General features: G+C 36.9%; 1 protein-coding gene across 14 annotated transcripts in view; it reads left to right on the forward strand.

The window, feature by feature from the left end:
* The window catches only part of DMD (dystrophin), a 1,096,913-nt gene that overhangs the window by 970,935 nt on the left and 104,879 nt on the right, over window positions 1–21,099 (forward strand). For all 14 annotated transcript variants that reach the window (XM_040582467.1, XM_040582466.1, XM_040582468.1 and 11 more), the window contains one exon: window positions 11,261–11,321. In XM_040582467.1, coding sequence (XP_040438401.1) covers window positions 11,261–11,321 — 61 coding nt within the window. The remainder of the gene's footprint in view (window positions 1–11,260; window positions 11,322–21,099) is intronic.

The following is a 21,099-nucleotide window of genomic DNA, read 5'->3' on the forward strand; positions in this document are numbered from 1 at the left end:
GAAGATACTAGAGTGACCCGAACGTTACTACACTGAGGAGCACACCATTGCTGGTGCTGAGTGCAGCCAAGCAACCTGGGGGACAGTTAGGTCCCAGACCCTTTCTGTCTTATTACTGATAAACTAGATCAATCTAAAAGCTGCTCAGAGTTATGATAGTCATCTCTTTTATCCCACCCACCATCAGTGAGACACCGAGACAACACGTTATTCTGTGGACTAACTGGGGCCAGCAAAGAATCAAAATCATTCTGGACACTTCTCAGCACTTGAGAATTGCTTTAGGAGAAAGAGCCAGGTGAAAATGTATGACTTTGGAAACAGCCAAATCACTGAGAAAAAAATGCACACATGTATTTGTTCTCTTTCTTGGGCATGTGTGCAAATACATATTCTTATATGTGCATGCAGAAGTTAGGTATTTGAAGCACTGAAAATATCTACAGAATCCTTCCCAAGCATAAGTGTTCAGTCACTGAAAAATGCCAGTGCATCTATCAGTCCCATTTTTCATAAGTATCAAATTCCAAAAGCATCAAGTTTCTCAGTATCATGTACTATTACTTCACCTGAAGAAAACATCATGCTTATACAGGTTTTTCATGTACCACATCTGCTGCAATGATGGAAGTACATCTGTTGGAGAGGTAGTGCTGTAGAAGAGAGTGCCAAAGTCTTTGTCATCTAGCACTAGTCTTGTTTCTGTATCTGTACTTCGGGGGATGAGCAAGTCAAACATAAGCATTGTCAAACAGAATTGGGCAGGTCAAATGGTTTGTGAACAATCTTTCAGTACATGGCAGAGTCCAAGTTGGATCAGTCTAGCTGTGGCAACAACAGTGAAAAGGTCAATCATGTTAATTCTGCTCTCTGGCTTTATTTTACAAGGCCAGTTCACAGACCATTTTTATCTAAGGAGCTGAGATACACAGATCAATGCAAACTTTAATAAGTAAAGAAAATAAGCAATTTACTGGCTATTTTGTGCCTAATGTATATGCCAGTAACAATCAGTTCATCCTCTCAAACTCAGTATCAACTTTCCCTCTACCATACATGCTTGCTCACCTTAAGGAGTGAGTGATGGTCTTTAGCTCCAAACTGTTTATATACCAATATGAAAATTTGTCCTTTTAGAGGTGATCTACCTTTAAGTACTTCTGAAAAAAATGTGGGTACAGTAGTCAAGTTCACATTAAATCTGTCACTGAATTGCACTTCTGTCCTATCTGGAAGAAATAAACATGAGCTGCTAATCTGCAGTATTTTTTTTTTAATGTGTTTGTGGTCATTTATATACAGAAATCACAGCATCCTCTGTTTCTGCTTGGTTGGAATTGAAGCTGCATAGGGCTTTAAAAAGCTAGCACAAAAGCCACGGTGGAGTGATGCAGGGACCTCATACTTTTCATGCCCTGTGCAGGCAAAGAATCAAGTGGCAGTCCCTGTTTCTAAGCGCTTGAAGTCTGTTGTAAGAGCTATTCTTACAGCTATTTCTGAGACAGATGGGAAGGGAGCTAGAGAGATAAGGAGTGCAAATTATAATAATAAAAAAAAAGTCTCCTTCTCTGTAGCGTTTTCAAATTAAGGACCATTTTTCTCCATTGTCCTTTCATGCAGTTCAACCTTCTCTTTCCACTCGTTCTTCTGAATGACCAGGTGACAGTGTTTAGCTATACTGTGGCATAGGACAATTCGGACATCTCCTGGTTGAAAGTTTAAAAGTAATGACAAAGGAACTAGTATGCACTTGTGTCTCTATAGCAAGGCTTTGGTCTTCCCTCAATTATAAAGGACTTTCAGCAAAACTGGCCCTTATTTTTCTGCTAGCACGTGAACTTGCCTCTCTCCAAGCCTCCTACATTTTTTTGCTGGGTGCTGTCACCTCTCTCACCCTTGATCTCCTGATCAGTCCTTCACGCTTCCCCAAACTCATCTCACTTTGACAGTCTCTGAAGAGTTCCAGCTCCTACTCAGTTTATTCCTTGCCAAGGACAGAGGCTCCCAGCATTCACAGCAATAGTTGTTAAGATATAGCTGATAAATGTATTACATGTGCAAGACATTATATCATGAATCACTGGAGTGAGTTTGTTAGTTTTGAAGGTTTTGCTGTTTAATTAGAATGATCTAAATCAGGGTGTAAAAAAATAGAAAAAAAGTCTCTTTATTAAAAAGAAACTGTTATTAATTTAGCAAAGTAATTAAAAACAAATCCGTGATTCTTTCATGGATGATGGTGCTTAATTTGGAAACTATATGCAGTAACTAAGTGTGAAAAAGAGTACCTGCAAATTTCAAACATAATGCCAGTTCCAGAGTTGCCAGTGACTCCTCTAGAATAATTTTACTTTTCTGACTTCGCCTTTATTTCTCTCTCTCTCATGCTGAGTCTTACAAAGAATGGGATTCTTTGTCTCTTTTGGAGGACCCACCAATATTTATCTTAAGTTATAACTTCTTTTTTTTTTAAGACACATCAAGTGAGAGGTAGGATTTATGTCAGATTGTTATGAATATCATTTGCCAGCCTCCTATCAATCCTATTTTTAATGTGATGGTTACTTGTGATTGCTGAAAAATGGAAGGTATTGCATCTTTTAAAAGCATAAGCAAACCTTGTCATTTACTGTCCAGCTCTGGTATGAGCCATCTGTTAGTATGTATAGCATGTCAATGAAGTGACTGCATGAAATAGTGCTCAGATATAACTGGCAATTACTTACAAGTGTGACTGGAAGATCCCAGGTGCTGCTTCTGATTCCCAAACTCAGAGAAACACGGACTTTCCTCAAGGTGAAGAACCTGGAAACACGAGGAACAGAAAGAACATTTAGGTTTGCAAGTCTAAAAGGTTGATTTACATCTAGTTAACATCTTGTGATTTGTATTTCCCAGACTACAAGCTTCTGCTATCTGGACACATCAGTACCAGACTCTTAAATCTGCATACCTAAATAAGTGCTAGGAACCGTAATTTAACTGGAGATACCTAACTATGCCTTCAGAGTTTGGACTTCCAAGCAGGAACAGCACTGACCTCAACACGAAACAAGGCAGCCATAGCAACTTTCATTTAGAAACAGAAAGGTTACAAATACTAGAGCCAACAATTTGCTTTGCAAGCTAGCAATCAGAGTGCAGCTGCTGCATTTTATGTCAGACAACTGTTGCTTAAAAATAAAAAATATGATCACAAGAGTGGGCTATCCAACAAGCTCTCTCCTTCTCAGGATAAGCTAAGAGCTGTTCAGGTTCAGCTCTGTGGGTTTTTTCTACTTCTTTCTGTGCCTTGATTTTCTTACAGTTATTTAGGCCACTCTCTTGAGAAATTGGAGATGTGGGTCTGAATTCCTGCAAACTGGGAGAGAAGCCAAGTACTTGCATCTCCCATGTTCTGGGTGAGTGCTTAGATTATTATGCAATGCAAAGATTAGGGAAGCTCTTTCTTGCACAGGCAGACATCTTTAAAAGGGCAAGTTCTGCTAATTAAGACTTCTAACTTTAAAAATGACAGGGCTCTAGGACTCTTTACCCACCCACCTGATAGATTATTTTCCAGTGCTAACTGCTATAACTTTCTCTCACATTTGTCACTACACACATTATATTATATTGTCTTCGAGATGTCACTTTTGATGTGCAGACATTGAAGACCATGTTCATTCATCTATGTCTTTTGGATATATGCTTTAATATTTTTAGATATCACACTGAATATTTTGAACAGAAAATATTACCAGGTAGTAAGATTAAGGTAGAGGATAGGTGGTCACAAAAGAATCAGCCTAACTCTTTGAACTCACTGGAAACAAAGGGGTTTTATTATTGCATTTAAATATGGTCATATTAGCTAGAGAAGCTTGATTGCTAGAAAACTTATTTCTTCTACTTTTGTATAAATGCAAGATGACTGCATGTTCTCCTGAGAAAGGAAAAAAGAAAACTATGAAAGAACCACCAAAGAAAAGTTCACAGGTCTTGCTATCGTTATTATGATGGTGAATTTGTAGCAGCACTGGACACCAATTCAACCTTGATTTGTGTGGTGGGTGAATCACATTTAAAGTTAGGGGATGTAGAGGAATGAAGGCAGTGGGTTGATGAGCATTGATAACATGCAGCTGTGGCCTTGCCTCAGCGGCAGTGGGTTGATTGACCTGGATGATGTGCAGCTGTAGCTGGTTCCTGCTAAGTGGTTAAATAGCCCTGAGGATTGTGGGAGAGGGGGTTGGATGGAGGAGCAGCAGTGTGGTCTGGCCTCTGGAGGAAGGAGGTGCAGCATGGACAGTAGAATCTGACAAAGGTAAAGCCTTGTTGCAGCCTACTAGTTTGTACTGCAACAGGGGGAAATGTCTTCAGTCCATATGTCTTCAGAATATTGTGACATAGCTACAACTTTTGGTTGTGTTAGCCTTTGCCTGACTGCTAAAGGTTTTTAAGAGATAAAACATTGGCATATTTTGAGAGAATCTCTTTATTGTTGTTTTTGGAATAAATTAGTGGAATTAGTTTTACATTGAAAGTATGTAATCAGGTCATACAATCACTAGTCCTTCTTTTGTGGGTTTTAATTTTTCCATTATGTTGTTTCCTCACATTATCTCTCTGTAAAACAATGTTTGATTCACAATGAAATAGGAGTTATGGAATTCTAGCTTTATATGTATGTTTCCCTCTTTCCTGCACTTTTGTGCTAAGTGGCCCTTTCCACTATAATACACTGGAATACAAATTTCTGAACAAAATTATAAACTTAGTTTTCAAATGAGGCTGTTCTCCCTCTCTCTTTACCTGGAAGCAAGCAATTTTTTCCTTATAATTAATATACCCTGGATTTGTGAAAAAAGGTTTCCGATAAAATATCCCTCATAATGGTACTTAAAAATAATTTATTCTAAATCTTTTTGGCTTGTGTTCTTGGTTTTCATTTCACAAACTTAAAAATTATGTACAGTATTTATCTTAAAGCAGAGGTTTCTTTGGGGGAGTAGTCAGGAAAGTTGTTGGGGGTGATTTTGGTTGTTTTTTTTTTTAACACCCTGATTAATTTCTGTGTTTTATCCTTGGTTGATAGACAATCTTATATTTTGCAATGCTAAATAATTTGCAAGTAATCAACTATTATTTTTTACTCTTAAATATAAGACTGAAAAGATGGGTTGTTGCGTATTATACAATTGTCCACTGTCTGAATTTGTACGTTGCTAAGACAAAATCTTCCCCCCAGTATTTTGCAATCTTTTTGGAGTAACATTGGATCTATGAAGCCTAAATAAAACCTACTTCACTTTTACACTGCCACGTTTAACTCTGATGCACTTAACCATGTGCCCATATTGCCATAAGAGGTTCGTTGTGTTCAGTTTAGAAAATTCTTTTGTCCTCAAACTCCAGGACTGTGGTACAATAGGCATATTATATATGTGTGTGTATATATATAATAGAATGCTTCTGTTATGTTTTGCTATGTGAGACATGGAATATTTATCAAAGATTAATTTTTCTATTTATCTCATTCCATTGGCATAAAAATCACCACCAATTTGGTTAGGTCATTTTCTGACCTCATTTGATGAGCCAGTTTTAGAGATTTCATTTTTAAGAGCATAAGAGTGCAGTAGAAGTTAGTAATGTAATGTACCTGTAACTTGGGATATGTGGATCAATACAGACTATACCACTTTGTTGTATTTTTTTATTAAACAAGTAGATGCTTGTATTTTTGCCATTCTACAGTAGTGGCATGACATTTAAGAAAATAAACATTAGATGGGTTTTATATTTTGTTACAAGTGGCATTTGGAAACTTCTGGAAACACTGTTCATGACTAAAGGTGTGCATTATTTAGGTTGTATCATATTATGTTGACCATAGGCTGCAGGTGAGAAATTATAGATTGGCTGTAAAGATTCCAGCCAGACACACCGGATGAAAAGGTCTCTTTTATTACTTTTGTGAACTGACTGTTGTAATCGGCCTTGATCACATGCTGAACTTTTTTAATGACTAATAATCCCTTCTTCAAATTGGTTAGAAGTGTTCTGGAAATGGTATATTTAGTAAATGTCTGCATGTGCACTACAGCAACAGATGGGGCTGCTAGCACTGCAGAGAAGTAGTGTTTGCTTGGGTTTAAAAACAGCAGAATCCAAGCTGATGAGATCTCTATCTCAGAAACGACTGCACATCCATCCATGTGCGCAGCATTGTGAGCTATGGCTTGGAGCGGAACAAACCGCATGCAGTGTAGTTCTTATGAAAGACAGGTTTTGATTGATGTTTCTGCCTTGTAGCTTCTAAACTGTGTAGCCAATGTATTCTGACATCAGTTTCTCAACAACACAGTGCAACCTTAGACTTCAGTGTTACACAATGTCATCTGATTGTTCTTCAGTCTCACCTAGTATAATAATAAATGTAATTTAGAAATTATCTATAAATCTGGGAGGGGATAATATATTACATATGTATATGGACATTTGTTGCAAAGTATCTCAAAGAACTTAGATTATGCAAACACTTCTATTGTGCCACTGTCACACTGGCATACGTATTGGAGATGGCATCATGCCAGCGAATATCATGAACTCATTAAGGAGGGGAAACATTGCTTTAACATATTCTCTCAGGAAAAGAAGCATAAGCTCTTTATAGTCTGTGGAGAGCAATAGTTTCTCATTTATAATGGTCTCATTTGAAAATAATTGGAATAGTGCTCAATGCATCTTCTTTGAAAGGTTAAGGTACCTTACAGGGATGTGATCTTCTGATTCTTAGGGAATCAGTCTTTCCAGACACAGATTGTCTTATCATTTCATCCTCCCTGCTTGCCTTTATCTGAAGTCACCAACTCCATACCTTGCTGCAGTGAAAATAATTGGTATGAAAACAAACTTCATGTGAATAAATAATCAAAGTCCTAGCTTTATGTTTGCATAAAGATACTAATGATGATAATGCTAGGTACAACAATGTAAGTCATGCAGGTAGGGTTCCTAAGCTGAATCAGTGAATTATTAGCATTATTACAATGTGAACATAATTAAGCACCTTGCTGAGTTACAGCTACTATGGCCACCAAGCAGGTAGTGCAGGTCTTGATTGTGAACAAAAAAAGGAACACGGCTTTAGTTATCATGATGCTGAAATGCTTATATAATAAATTTTCTAAGAAAAAAATAATTGAGAAGATATATGCAACAGTATATGGTGTATGGGCACTGGGTGGTGCTACTTGGTGGTTTCCTAGTGTCCTAAACCTGTTTGCCAGTACTTTAAGCCCTAGTGACAAATCAAGAGTCAGAAGATTTTCTTTGTGTTTACAACTGAAAATGTATACTCATGCTGTCATATAGGGACTAGAAATGTGTGCTGACTATGTAAGTAAGGACCACTGAGAGTAACTTTTAAATGTGGATACGCTAAATTTATTCTTTGAATAGCTGGAGGAGAAATAGTTTACTATTAGTAAACACACATGTATTTTTCATTATGTTTGTAGTGCTAAAGTGAGATATTTATAAGATTGTTTTCTGTAATATCAACACAGATAAAACTATACTGTCATCCTACTTAATATTTCATTCAGATCCCTGCATATATTTAAACATTACTGGAGTTCAGAGTGCCAGCATGCTACTGTTTCATTATATATTCTACAAACAAATAAGGGCCTAGGCTTACTGTCGAGAGCCACGTTCACTTAAGTTGAATGAGCAAAGCAAGTAACAGATGTTAGCACACCAACAGAAAGGAATAAAACTCCCAAATTAGGTAACCATTAAAATATATATTAATGCAAATAAAGTATAGGGAGATTTAAATTAATTCTTAAAATGCTCCACTCCATATTTTGTTGTAGTATTTCATATTAGTCAAAAGCATTACTAGTAGCTGGGTGTATGGTAATGGGTTCTTATGCTGTGCAAACTAGAACAATAAAACACTTTTGCATTACGCTTTGCAAACAGGAAACTGCTTCTCAGGTGCTGTAGCATGCAGGGCTACTAGTGCATCATATAAAAAAGCGAGAGTTTTAGATGGACTGCTAAAACGGTCTCAACTATCAATTAAATATATATGTCTGTTACCTGCACTAACTTTGTAATGGATAGTAAACCTGTACTGGTAACCAAAGATAAGAAACAGCTGTTCTCAGCCTCTGGGCTTTGCCAAAAATGGAATGATTATTCTCTTAGCATAGCTGTAAAAAGTACTGTGTGTTTTGTCAACTCATATTTATGCAAGGCTAGAATCATCTAGGAAACCAAAAATGTATTATAGACAGCTTCACAGCAATCTCTTGAAGGAACACTAAATCCAATTATGCAGAACATCACAGAATTGTTTGTTATTCCTACAGCACTTAGTTCTCATGAAAGCAAAGTATTTGTTCCTTTTCTAATGTATCAAGAACACTATCATAAGCAAGAATCTGAGATAAGTTATGACTGCAAAGCTCTTACTCAGATAAGTTCAGAAGCAACAGAAAAAATACACCTTCCAAAAAATATGCAGCTATCTATTCTGTGCTTTAGGTATTGAATTAAAAATAAACCTTAAAGTGGAAGAACTGTAGCTTTGTGCTGTTCCTGTTGGGAATATTAATGATACTGTGGGAGAGAAATATGTAAGAAGGTTGATTTTTAGTTAATACTGAAGGGTATTTTATTTTCAATAATTATAACTTAGTATAATCCTCTTCAAATTAGTCCTCAGATAATAGCAATTCCCATGGTTAAGAAACTTTACCATTTTCACCAAGTAGGAATTTTAAGCCTATTTGATGGACCACCTATTAATGCACAGGTTAGTATTACTGAATAAAAACATGCACTATCAATGGCTTGGTGATTTCTTTGTAAAATAAAATTGTAATCTATGTCTCACGCCTTGGTTTCAGTTTCCTATCCTCTTCTGGGTTATGGAGAATATCGGATCAGTCACCAAAATTACACTTACATCAGTTTACCTTCTCACCAGTAGAAAGAATAATTAAGCATCATGGTTAAAAGAGTTTTGTATGAACCTAAAGATAGGGTTAAAAGTAGAACATGTTCCCTTACTTTAAGGTAGTTAACATCAAAACATTACATGATACTCTATTTTAGATACTTTTTGCATTCCTATAAATCATATAACAAATTGTACCTTTACATCGACTGAGGCTATAGCAGTACACAGAAACAGAGAAGCTGCGTACATCTTGCAGCTGCAGCTCATGCTGCCAAAAAGAGCAGCTTAATGAACAGCAACCTTACCCTTCACAATTCTTCAGCTACATAGTCTATGAACACAGAACAAAATGGCAGTCCCTGTCCTAAGAAGGAGCGTTTGATCACATAGTATGTGTATATTTGAGTATTTGTATTTGAAAATGCACAGGGTTCTGCGTTCTTGTGCGTGCAGCTCGTGATACAGACTTCAATCGCAGTGCCGCGTGCTATTTTTTAAGATCTAAAGCTGTAATTGGAATTCTGTGTTTCTTGCACAGTTTGAGAGTTCACTGTTTTCATCGTTCATACCTTTGAAATTTTGCCTTTGTTTTTTAAAGACTACAGAGCTGTGTAAGTAATAGGAAAGCAAAACAGGTTAGCTACAGAGTGTTACTAGGGGGCTGGAGACCTAACCGCAGGACCTACAGAGATGCTGTGGTAGGCTTTCCATAACTCCTTGGCCACCCGCAATCTAAAACAGGATTATCACATTCATATTTCTTGCAAACATATTCCTTCCTTTCCCTGGCTTTTCAGCCCTAAAATGTATATGGAACCCACTGTCCCACTCCCCAGCTTGTACCCTGTTCCCAGTTGCTTTTCCTTCTCCTTTTCAGACCATCTAGTATATCTCCAGCTTCCTCCACTGCTGCTATCTGATTTATCTCCCCTCTGTGGTGTCCCTAGCCTCCCTCCAGCCCTCCTTCACAATCCCTGTGTATGCAACTGTACCAAAACAGCGAGACTGCACTATACATCCATTTTTATAAGTTTCATGTCTTTCCTCCCAACTCTTGCTGTCCACACTCCAGTACCTGGGTGGGAAAGGGGCAGTATATCCCACTCTGATGACTGACTTTTGTTAATCTGGTTAACAGCTCTAGTACAAAATATATGCAATGTGCATATTGGTCATTTTTATTTGTATGGATTGTGATTTGTCGACTTTGTTAAAATACCTCCAGCTTGGGAGTGGTGTTTTTAAGTGTCTATTTTGAACAAGAGAAGGAAAGAAAACACTCGGAGACAAATGGGCAAGCAGCTAATTACTAGTTCTCTTGGTAACAATAATTTTCCTCTGTGAACAGCAGAGGTCACTAAAAAGAAGGGTTACACGGGGTGAAGCAAACGGGATCCCCCCAAGCACTTTTCATCTATTTTATTTTTTAATTACTATATTAAAAAAGAAAATTCTTGGTTCTACTGACTTTGACAGATAATCAGAAAAGTTTTTTTTTTATTAAGAGTTTGTTATGGCCTAAACTATAAGTTTATAAGCTGCCTCTAATAAAAAATAATTTACAATTGTTTTGCCAACAATTTTTATGAAAACTTTTTACAAAACATTTTCATTACATTGTAAGTTGATGTTGACATTTAACACTGTGATAGCCAAGTAATGGCACTTCCTCACTGTTTCTTGTGATGGCACTGTCATTTTGTCCACTATTTGCTGTTATTGGAAGTCAATAAGACACAATAAGTAATTCGGAGAAAGAAAAATAAAATTGTTCTCCATTTAGAACAAGTCAACAAGAGAGTACTGAAAATACTTAGATGGTCTCTCAGTGTACCTTCACTCAACACAAAATGTAAACACGCATGTAATTCTGTTCCTATAAGGATGGAAAGCACTGACCATACAAGGAAAGAAATTGAAGAAAACCCAGTCAATCGTATTCCTAGTAGGCACGCTATAAAATAAAATGCCAGAAAGATAGGTTATTTGCTCTGCTTCGTATTTTTTCTCTAAGCTTAGTAGTCAAGGGGGGGGGGGGGGGGGGGGGGTATTTATCTTTGCAGCTGGATGAGTTCAGTTTCTCTCAGATTAGGACAAAAATTTCAGAGCAGCAGCTTAATCCTTCCTGCCTTCATGGGCAACTGAGCAAACAGATGTGGCAGAGTGTAAAATTGTAATTCTAGAGATTAACGTTGTCTTTCCTGTTTGCTTTGAACTTGACCTCCATGTTTCTCTTCTAGGTATGTTTGTATGTATGAATGTATATGTACATTTATTTATTTGTTTGTTTGTTGTCAACAGCTTCTGTCCAAGGCCCCTGGGAGAGGGCAATCTCACCAAACAAAGTGCCGTATTATATCAAGTGAGTATAAATTGTAGTTCATTCCAGCTATTTACATTTGTCAATTTAAAGGATAGTTAGTAATTTTCTTAGGTTATTGAGAACTGCTCCTATGGTGTCTATATGCAAAGAACAAAAAGCAGTGAAGTGTGCAATAAATTTCACAGAGGTGTGCTAGTTATTTAAAAACACAGTAGGATGCACGGATTTGTAAGTTGTTTGGTTTTATGCTACTGTAAATCATCTTCAAACTAAGTAAAGCTTTGGGGTATCTGGTTATAGTTTAATTTGTACCATTGCCCACCGGAGAGTATGTATGGCAGATTTTGCAAAACAAGAAAAAACCCAGCACATTCAGAATTGCAGTTGTGAACGTGATACACTGGGGTTTTAACCTAGCAAAACACATACTTTATATTACTTATTTGTTTAGGGACAGTACTTGGTAAAGTTTGTAGCTGAGAAATGACAAGGGACAAATTATTCCCTATGGACTATTCTTTTAGAGTTTAGTTCCAAAATTAAGCTAGTTTGCTTGAAGAGATGTGTACGCATTACAAATAAGAAGAAAATTTTAAGAAATCAACAGTTTGGAAATATCTGCTTCTAGTGCCCTAAACAGTGCCACTACACAGCAAATAAGAAACAAGTGTTAATACATTTTTCCTTCTCTTTTTAGTTCTTAATTTTCTGTGGTATATGCCTTGAACACATACTTGAACACACATACATAACTTCTGAAGGAAATGGGTGATGCAATACTTGCAATAAAGACTGTAGTGCAAGTAACTGAAACATGGGTGCTGTTTAATACACATATTCACGTGGTTCTTCCCTGTATTCCCAAAAGACTTTGAAAACTCAACTAGTGTCACTGAAGCCATCTGGTTGCAGATAGCTTTTGCAGTGGCACTTCAGTTGCAATTTTCACAACAAGGTGAACTGCTACAGCAGCTTTAAAAAAAGAAGAAAATAAAAGTCTTACATGCAAAGAAAACCAAGCCTGTAGTGTGATTCTGAGCTACAGTTATACCTGGCTACGCTGGTTTACTGTTGTGTTAGATTTGTTATTTTTCCAGCATTTGTATTTGGCTATGAATAATGAGACAGTCACAAGGAAGCTGGAAAGCTCTATCAAGGAGGAGGGGCAATCTACGGGAGACAAATGCTGGAAGCAAGTAGATGCTCTGGCATCTAAGAGTCTATTTGTGGCACTAGTATGAAAGAAAAGATTCTCCTTTTCTCTCTCCCGTGACATGACTTGCTCTTATGGGGAGAGAAGCCCTGGCAATTCTTGATGTAGGCACAAGATGCATTTCATGCTGTGCTTCCCACCTCTCTCTGCTACTCACGTCCAGTAGCCATGAGTAACTGTGGACTCTGTGCTAAAATGGTCAGTGGTTTTCTTGTTTATTCCTTAGTAGTTTTTCGTTTTCTGTTCTAGGACATTTACGGCTTCAAATGAATACATTTGTTTTATTTTGTTCACTTTAGAAAATACCTGAATAGCCATGAAGAGTTGTAGCGTTATGTTGCGGATCCTGATTTAGGATCCTGCTGACTACGCTGATTTGTCATGAATGAGTGATTGAGATTGCTTAAAGAATCACCGTCAGAGGTGTTAGCAAAAGTGGTTTTAATACGTTGTTGTAGAAGCGCAACTTAAAGTTTGATGGCGATGTTCACTCTATTACTTACTACATGGGGAAAAAACATAGAAAGGAAAATCAAGTTAGTATTGAGCTAGAATGATTTACACAGAGACCAGTGATGCAAAAGGGTAAGGAAGACCCTCCTGTTGAATCATGAGGTTCAGAGTGGACCCCCTGGCTTTCTGAACTACTTCTCAGAGAGCAGCCTACGTATGGTTAGATCCAGACTTAGTCTCAGACACAGTCAATGGTTTATGTCTAAAGGACTGTATATGTAAAGTCTGAAATAATTAATATTGAGTAGCTACATGGAATACGAATGTTTCATTAGTATTAACTCAGCATTTAGGATGTGTTTCACTTAAGGGCTGTCTCCGACTTGGGCAAGAAAGGATCTCTTAATCACAGGTAAGGAATCTCAAACCTTGATAGGCATCCCTGCTCAAGGGGAGAGTCACCTGGTGTGCAATTCGGGGAGAGCTCAAACTGGGCTTATCCAAAGCTCTGCCATTGCTAAAAGGTCTCTCTGTCTCGAAAAGCAACCTTGAGAGGCATCCTAGCTCAAGGACAGGCTTAGCAGGGAAAGCTCAAAGAGAGCTCACTTAGGCTGTTATAGTTATGGAATCAAGTGGTTGACTCTTAGTCAAATTGCGTGCAGTGGGAAAGGTATGCATGAGACTCCTTGTACCCACAACTAACTTTGTTCCTTGATAAATGAGTGGTCAAGTTTTAATGACTTTCAGTCAGCAGTTACATTTATTCCCTTCTCCAACTGTCCTCAGTCATTTTTCTTTTCATTCATTCTCATTACTCATTTCTTTTATTCATTCTCATTACTCATATTGCACATTTACATACAGCTAAATTGTTTTCTGTACCATTTTGGCTTTTAAACTTAGCATATTATTTCTTTAATCTTTGACCTATTATTTTTCTATCAGTTGTTAATTCTTTAACAGATGCAGATAGCATTCTCTCCATGTTTACATAAATTTTCTTTCTGTCATCAATGCAGAATGTTGGTGCTAGCCCCCTTTGTTAACCAGATTTGCTACATGTTTTATTGTTTTTCATTTTATCTGGATTTCCCTTGATGCTTAACTGTTTTATCTCATTTTTTTTCACATTTGCAATGACAGCATTTGATAAATCCATAAATTGGGAGGTACTTACTGCTAAATCTTCAGCAGCAATGTTTACTTATTGCTAGGTATCTTCAAGCGTTGTGATTTTTCCTGATTAAAATGCCATTTTTATACAGTTGATTAATCTGTAGCAACTAGTTACCTCTAAAGCTATCGCTTCAATAATTCTTTCTTGATTCCTTCTTGAATTGTTCAAGCCACTATTATTTTTTTTTTTTGTCAAATTGTCGGTGTAGGCAACATTGCCATGGAAAAAGTAATTATCAGCAGCATACAACCTGTTTTAGCTATTCCCAGTCTCTGCCATTTTGTAGTTTCTTGGCCTACTGTCAGCCAAATGGAAATTGCTGTCTAATGGCCTTGCACCAGCTGCTGTGTTCTGGTGGATTTTTTCTCGACCCTTTTATGTGCTTCCCTCCTTAAGCAGATGACAAGCTAGGCCAATTGTTCAGCTCCATGTCTCTCTTCCCCAGCAAACTGAGAAATTATGTTTTTGTGTTCTAGGACAGTAGTATCTTGGTTTCCCAAGCAGCAAGTGGATATTGCTGCCCAGGTGCAAAGCACTTGCCCAGTGCACAAGGGGCTACTGAGTTAAGTAACTCCCTGTTTTGCCTCTGAATTAAAACGTGAAATTGCCTGAAAACACATTCTATCAAACTCTTTTCTTTTTTCTTTTTTTTCTCTCTTGATATAGTCCTTGTGTCTAGTACAGGATTTAAAGTTTTTTATTAGATTAAAAAAAGAGGATATAAAAAATTAGTTTTCAGTTTCATCATTCTTGTTCTTTGAAGACCTTGATCCTACTCTTACTGGAGTGCAACCCAGAAAACGGGAAAGCAGAAGCAGGTACAGGCATGTCTGTACTCTTTAATAATATTTTAGGTATTCATTAAAATTTCTAAATTTAAGTTTTTAGGAGGCAAAACAAGCAATTACTGTACCTCAGAAATCTGAAAAGCAAATGGAAAAAATGCACAGCACAAAGACCACTGAATATACGTCAAAAGATTTTAAAAGTCTCCGATTCTAAAAAGAACAGATAATGAAGCTAGGGAGGCTGCTGATTTTAACATCGTAATTCAGGTTAGATCACATTTTAGCAGAGCTCACCCCACGATGAAAAGGATCTCATGTGTGCATGCATACACATGCACACTCTTATCTTACAATCAGATAGAGGAACTGCTCCAAAGCCGGGATAGGCAGCAAAATCAAACATCTACTTTGCATTTTGCAACATCAGAAGAAGCATTAAGTCATACTGCACAACTGAATTACTCTTCAGTGTCTGTCCTTCCAGGGTGCGGGGGGAACATAAAACAGCTATACTCTGAATCATGTTTGCACCTCTCCTGTGTATGGCTTAGCCTGTGCTCAGCAAAGTTGTCCATTACACGGTGCAAGGAGGTCTTTGTTACCTTGGAGTAAGGAGGAGGAGTCGGACAGAAGTCTGCAACATAATTTATCTCTAAAAACAAATTCAGTAGCCCTGCTGTCATGATTTGTTGAAATTTAGTAGGTGACTTCCATCTATATTTGTACTGATCTTTGACATTATTTTTCCTCTGTATAACTGACTTGACAGTTAATAGTGTCTGTCTTCTTACCCTCTTGCGGTGCCCATTCTTTTGAAGGATTTAAAATGCTTCTGCAAAAATACAGTAGTCTTTCATCTCAGTACTTCCCACAAAGGAAGCCTTCCAAGTTATTTCCCAGCCAAGCTTATTTTCTTGTACAGATTAGTGCAGTTCACTGAACTTTGTCCTGCTGAGGACAAAGCTAGATTCTCAGGAGCATAGATTTGACTCCTTGAGAAGATCCATATGAGCCTATCTATATAAATTAGCTATGCAGTGAGCTTACTCCAAGGACTATGCGTCTCCACTTGCTTACTCTCTTTGACATTGTAGTTTCCTCTGACAGTATTTCACTTGCATCAAACGTATTGGCTCGTGACATACATTTTTCTTAGTTTTAGATTCCGCAGTCTTTCTATACTTCACACTGGAGATCTAGCAGGCCACTTTCAATAAACATACTTCTTTGTTGTCCTAATTTGTAATCTCCTTTTTAATTGTGGTTTAACCACGCTGAATTTCAACACAGAAAAAAAAGCTAAGAGCCCTGAGTTTCCATTGTAAAAGCAGATTAAAGCCATGATTCTTTTACTTTTGTTCAACTTAGAGACGGGATAAATGAATCTATCTGAATTAAATTCTACTAAGATAAAATAAAGCAAAGAGTTGCTGTTCTGGTAAATCACTTGGGTTAATTGTTTCTTCTGCAGAATGTCGATAAGCACACGACACAAAAGCAAGTAGGAATTATCTGTCATTTGGAACAGAGAAAGAGACGTGGAGAACTATAAATAAATAATGTATGATTATGTATATGGAGTGAGTGAAGCTGTGAGCAAGCTATGAAAATCACGTGTATGGCTGACAGTTAACCTATCTACCAAGTACCAAAAAAGCATTATTTTGGTTTCTTTAAAGCATAGCTGTTATCATCTTTCCCTGTCTTTCAGTTCTGAACTCTCCATAGAAAAATTGAAACTATTGTGAAGGAAAGAAAAAGTATAATACTTTCCAGCCTGCCTTTATGTGATGTAAATTATCATGCCATGTAGCATAAAAACTTAAATGAAATAACTGATATTTCTTGAAGGTTTGTCGAAGTGCAGAGTTTTTCTTTATCATCTGTAGGGCTGCGAAGCCTCAGTTCCAAAACTTGTCATGAAAATTTAAATGCAGAGTGTAAATAAATGGGAAATCTTGAGACTTCAGCTACCTTTAAAATGAAAGCAGAGGTTATAAACAGATGTGTTCCCGCTGACTGAGCAAGAGCACTCCGGGAAGATACCATGGGTCTGCCCTTCATTACCAGCTGTCAGCAGGGAGTTACTGCCCTCACATGTGAAGTAACTGAAGGGGATTTTAATTTGTTTTGAAATGAATTATAAGTACTCAGCAGCAATTTGCTCATATCTTAGCTGGTGTGGGGGCTGGGGGCAGGTCTGTAGCCTCTCCTTAGGGGCAGGAAATGGAAACCATGTGCTTAGGGGCAGGGATGGAAACCATGTGCTTTCCCAGCAAAACGGCGCATGTAACGTAGGGCCTGCTGCAGAGGGCAGAGAGCGGCTTCCTCCGGCACTGACACAACACATATAGAACGTGGTCCTCTTGATATGCCACTGTTCATGTTTAAGTGCTTAGTAAATTGCTCAAGCTTTGTTCTCAAATTTGTTCAGTACAAATTTTCACAAAGAGTGTATTGTGCTAAGCGTTATAGAGAGGTTAAATAGTGCAGGGATAATTTTCATGCAGGTTAAATCTCAAAATGTGTTAGGCAGGTAATGAGCTGTGTAAGAGAATTTTAGGTGAAATTTGCTTTCCTATTTTCCTAATTAAAAGGAACGTATCAACATTTTAAATCCACCTACTCATTCTTTTCCACCTCTGGGGCTATAAAAATAACTATTTTTATAGGCAGTAATATAAAAAGTAAACTTTTGATACTATACAAAGAGTAAATACCTTTATAGAGTAATAGACTGTAATTACATAGCCTTAAATATTTTACTTTTATTGTAGCTACAACTGTCATATTTATTGTAAGACGAATATGATTTTTGCTTGAATTTTACTTTTTGCTTCATTACTATTCACTCCATTTTACTTCAGTTGTTAAATGTAGTCAGGCTACATTTAACAACTGAAGTAAATTAATAAAAAATTAACATAGCCAATATAATTTTTACAAAGTTGAATGACATCTATACAACATGGTTCTATTTTATAGACTATATGCCAGATCTTCCATAAAAAGTAGATTTTTACAGCTGCTCCTGATAGCTAAAATTTATTGCTATATACTTCAAGCCCATGTTTTAAACATTGTGTGCTTAATGAGCAGGATTCAAAAATAGGAATTATGTTTGATTTCCGCTGGAATGCTTTGAACTTGAAAAGATTAGGCACATTAAGGGAAAAAATAGAAAGATTTGCCTGTCGGACTTTTCTTTTTTTTAAAGATCAATTACATACTTAATTTAGATGACAGACAAAGAGAAGATGGTTTCTGACAACTGTCCAATGAAATCTTCAAGGAAATGGGGAACAATATCTCAGATTTTTTACATATTCTTGTCATACCAAGAAGTCTCATAATTCCTTTGTTTCCTCTGAAGGATGACAGCTCCTCCAAAGCAGAGCTTGCCACGTCCATTGTCTGCATTGCCCTTGGTTCAGAGTCTCTTCTGATGCACCTAGCTCCACAAACAAGCAGACAAACTATTTACCCATTCCGCATGAGAAAAATTTCATCCATATAATAAGTCAGCCTTAAATTGATCCCTCTTCACCTACTGTGCCTTTTTTGTCGTCTTCATGATCTTATCAGTCTAATGGAACGCAGGACTATAACATTTGTGTATGTTAAGAAATGCTTCAATACCAATGAAAAAAGTAGTGGATATGGACACATACAATTCACGTTACCAGCTGTATTTGTGATGAATGCCCAGACTTTGGTAGACTATGTAATGCTCTTATATTGGCATCTAGGGCAAAGCAACAATCAAGAGAAGACTGAGAATGCAATAATCAGACGTATCAGCTGGGCTGCTTCTGTTTCTCTAAGTGGCCTGCCTGTCGGGATGAGGTCAGATTTTTTTCCAAGATTGACTTTTTTTCCAAACTTAACTCACTGAAGCTGTTAAATCTCCCTTGCATTTGTTCTTTCTCTGACCTTCTAAGATACCAGTTCTCCTACAGACTGCCATAAGTTCCTATTTTTCAGAACATTCTCCACCTGTCTGGCACATTTCTTGTCCTGAGAGACTTGTTTAGTCCTTACTTACCGAATCATGACTATGGATTTTTTGACCTATTTTCTCCTTATTGAGGTCCTTTCAATGATTTTTTTTTTTGTCAGACAATAGCTGAAATCAGTTCTGTACTATCATTCTCTTTAGACATTCAATCCTGAGAACTAATTTGTGTATATATTATGCCTAGGGGTTATAAATTATAGGGAAAACGTAAAATGAATTAACTGAGAACTATAATGTCAGTAAGATTGTATTTAGGCTTAAGTAAAGATTCCAACCAATAGGTCAGGAATGATCAAATCATCTACATTCATTTTACTTCTCATTTTCTGATTTAAAAGGTGAACATTATGAAATAAATTACAATTTCAAATATGATCTCCAGGTTTAGCAGCCTCTTGCATGATAAATATTTTCTTTGAATTTCAAATATTCATCAGATAAATTTTAATACTAGAAAATCTACAGCTAGATAACTATAGAAAAACAAACCATTAAAAAAAATGCATCACAACTCTGAGTGAATTGCTTTTGTAACAAGCAGTTTCAGTGAAACAAGCATTCACATTTTTTCCATGGCACCTAAGCTCAGAAAATGAGGTTATGGTACAACACAACAGACAATCATTATCAAGTAGAACTCTATATAACCAGGCTAGCACTGTCACCGAATGGTGTCTATAACCTATTGAGTAGTGAGTAGAGGTCGAACTTTGCTAACACCTACTCCCCCTGTGTGTCTACAGATTCCCTCCTCTATTCCATCAGGGCCACAATTTGTTTGCATGAGTGCTGTATGTAAGTGTTAGTTTGGGTGCTTGAGGGGAAAAAAACCTCACTTAATATAGCAATAAATTACTAAGAATGAAGGTTGCTGTAAATACCTGCAAAGTTGTTGGTGTGAGTTTTATTCTTCACCTATATACTTCACACTTTATACTGTGAACTTACTATTACATTAATGAAATTGTAGGGTAAATTAATGTTGGGACGATTAACATTCACATCTGAATTTTCATGCAGTAGATAAAAGTTGTAAAAAATATCTAAATATCTAAAACCATGATAATTTAGTCTCATTCAGGTGTTTCATATTTATCCAGATGTCTGCTGGGAAACTGTCTATTATTTTAATGTTTAGTAGAAAAATGGGGTTTAGATATCTGGCTAGTAAATACCCCAGATTGCCTTTTGAATTTGAATATGTTCCTGTCTCCTCATTTTCTTTTTCAAGATGCTTTTTCTGCTCACCGCTAATATAGGAGTAGAGGTGCAAAGATCCTTTTTCTGTGCTTTGTTTTTAGAAAGTTAACTCTTTTTATTTTTTGCTTAAAAGCTGTATTATTGGAGAAAATGTAGAAGTTACCACTTGAAGATTATGACACCCTGCATGAAGCATGCTAAGAAATACTGCTAGAGAGAAGTTACAGACAGAGATAAAATTTAAAGGGCATGCTACAAAACTACTGTGTTTGACTTAGGAACAGATGACTTCATGCAAACATCTCAACTATATCACCAACATGAAACACCACGTTAGGATTTTAGTCACAGCCCAAAGCATTTCTTGTTGGGACATGGGTGTAATACTTTGTTCATAATGAGAAGACACCTTTGCAGCAGGAAATATCCAACAAGCATCTCAAGGAGATGGGAGTTAAAGAGTATATGGTCATACAAATTTATTGGTTTTGTTCCAGTATGTTAGCTGGTGTGACCTGAAAATGTGGAATAAACAAATATGAGGAAGACAAAAAGTAAGGTATTCAATTTCAATTAAATCAAAATACAGAAAAATTAAAATAAGTTTTGCTTCCAAGCAGTATTTTCCAATCCACCATCTGCTGTCCTGGAGGTTCTATAAACAAACCGACATACATTTTAACATTGTAAAGAATGTGACAAAAAGCAAATGGATTCTACTGCATATTGAAACACAGAAAAGCTGCACCTTCATTAGAAAATCCAAAGCTGCATTTGTCCTCCCAGATCAGTGACTCTTATCTATTATTTCAAATGTAATCTAACTGTTTAATTGCATTTAGCTTTCAGGCTTCAATGGCAACATTGTTGGATGACCTCATCTACACATCTTGTAGAAAACAGAAAAAGTTAACGCAATTGCAAATACTACTAGGTACTAGCAGCAGCAGCAGTAGTAAAGAAATTGC

This window comes from Falco naumanni, chromosome 2 (genome assembly GCF_017639655.2).
Source record: "Falco naumanni isolate bFalNau1 chromosome 2, bFalNau1.pat, whole genome shotgun sequence".
Lineage (NCBI taxonomy): Eukaryota > Metazoa > Chordata > Aves > Falconiformes > Falconidae > Falco > Falco naumanni.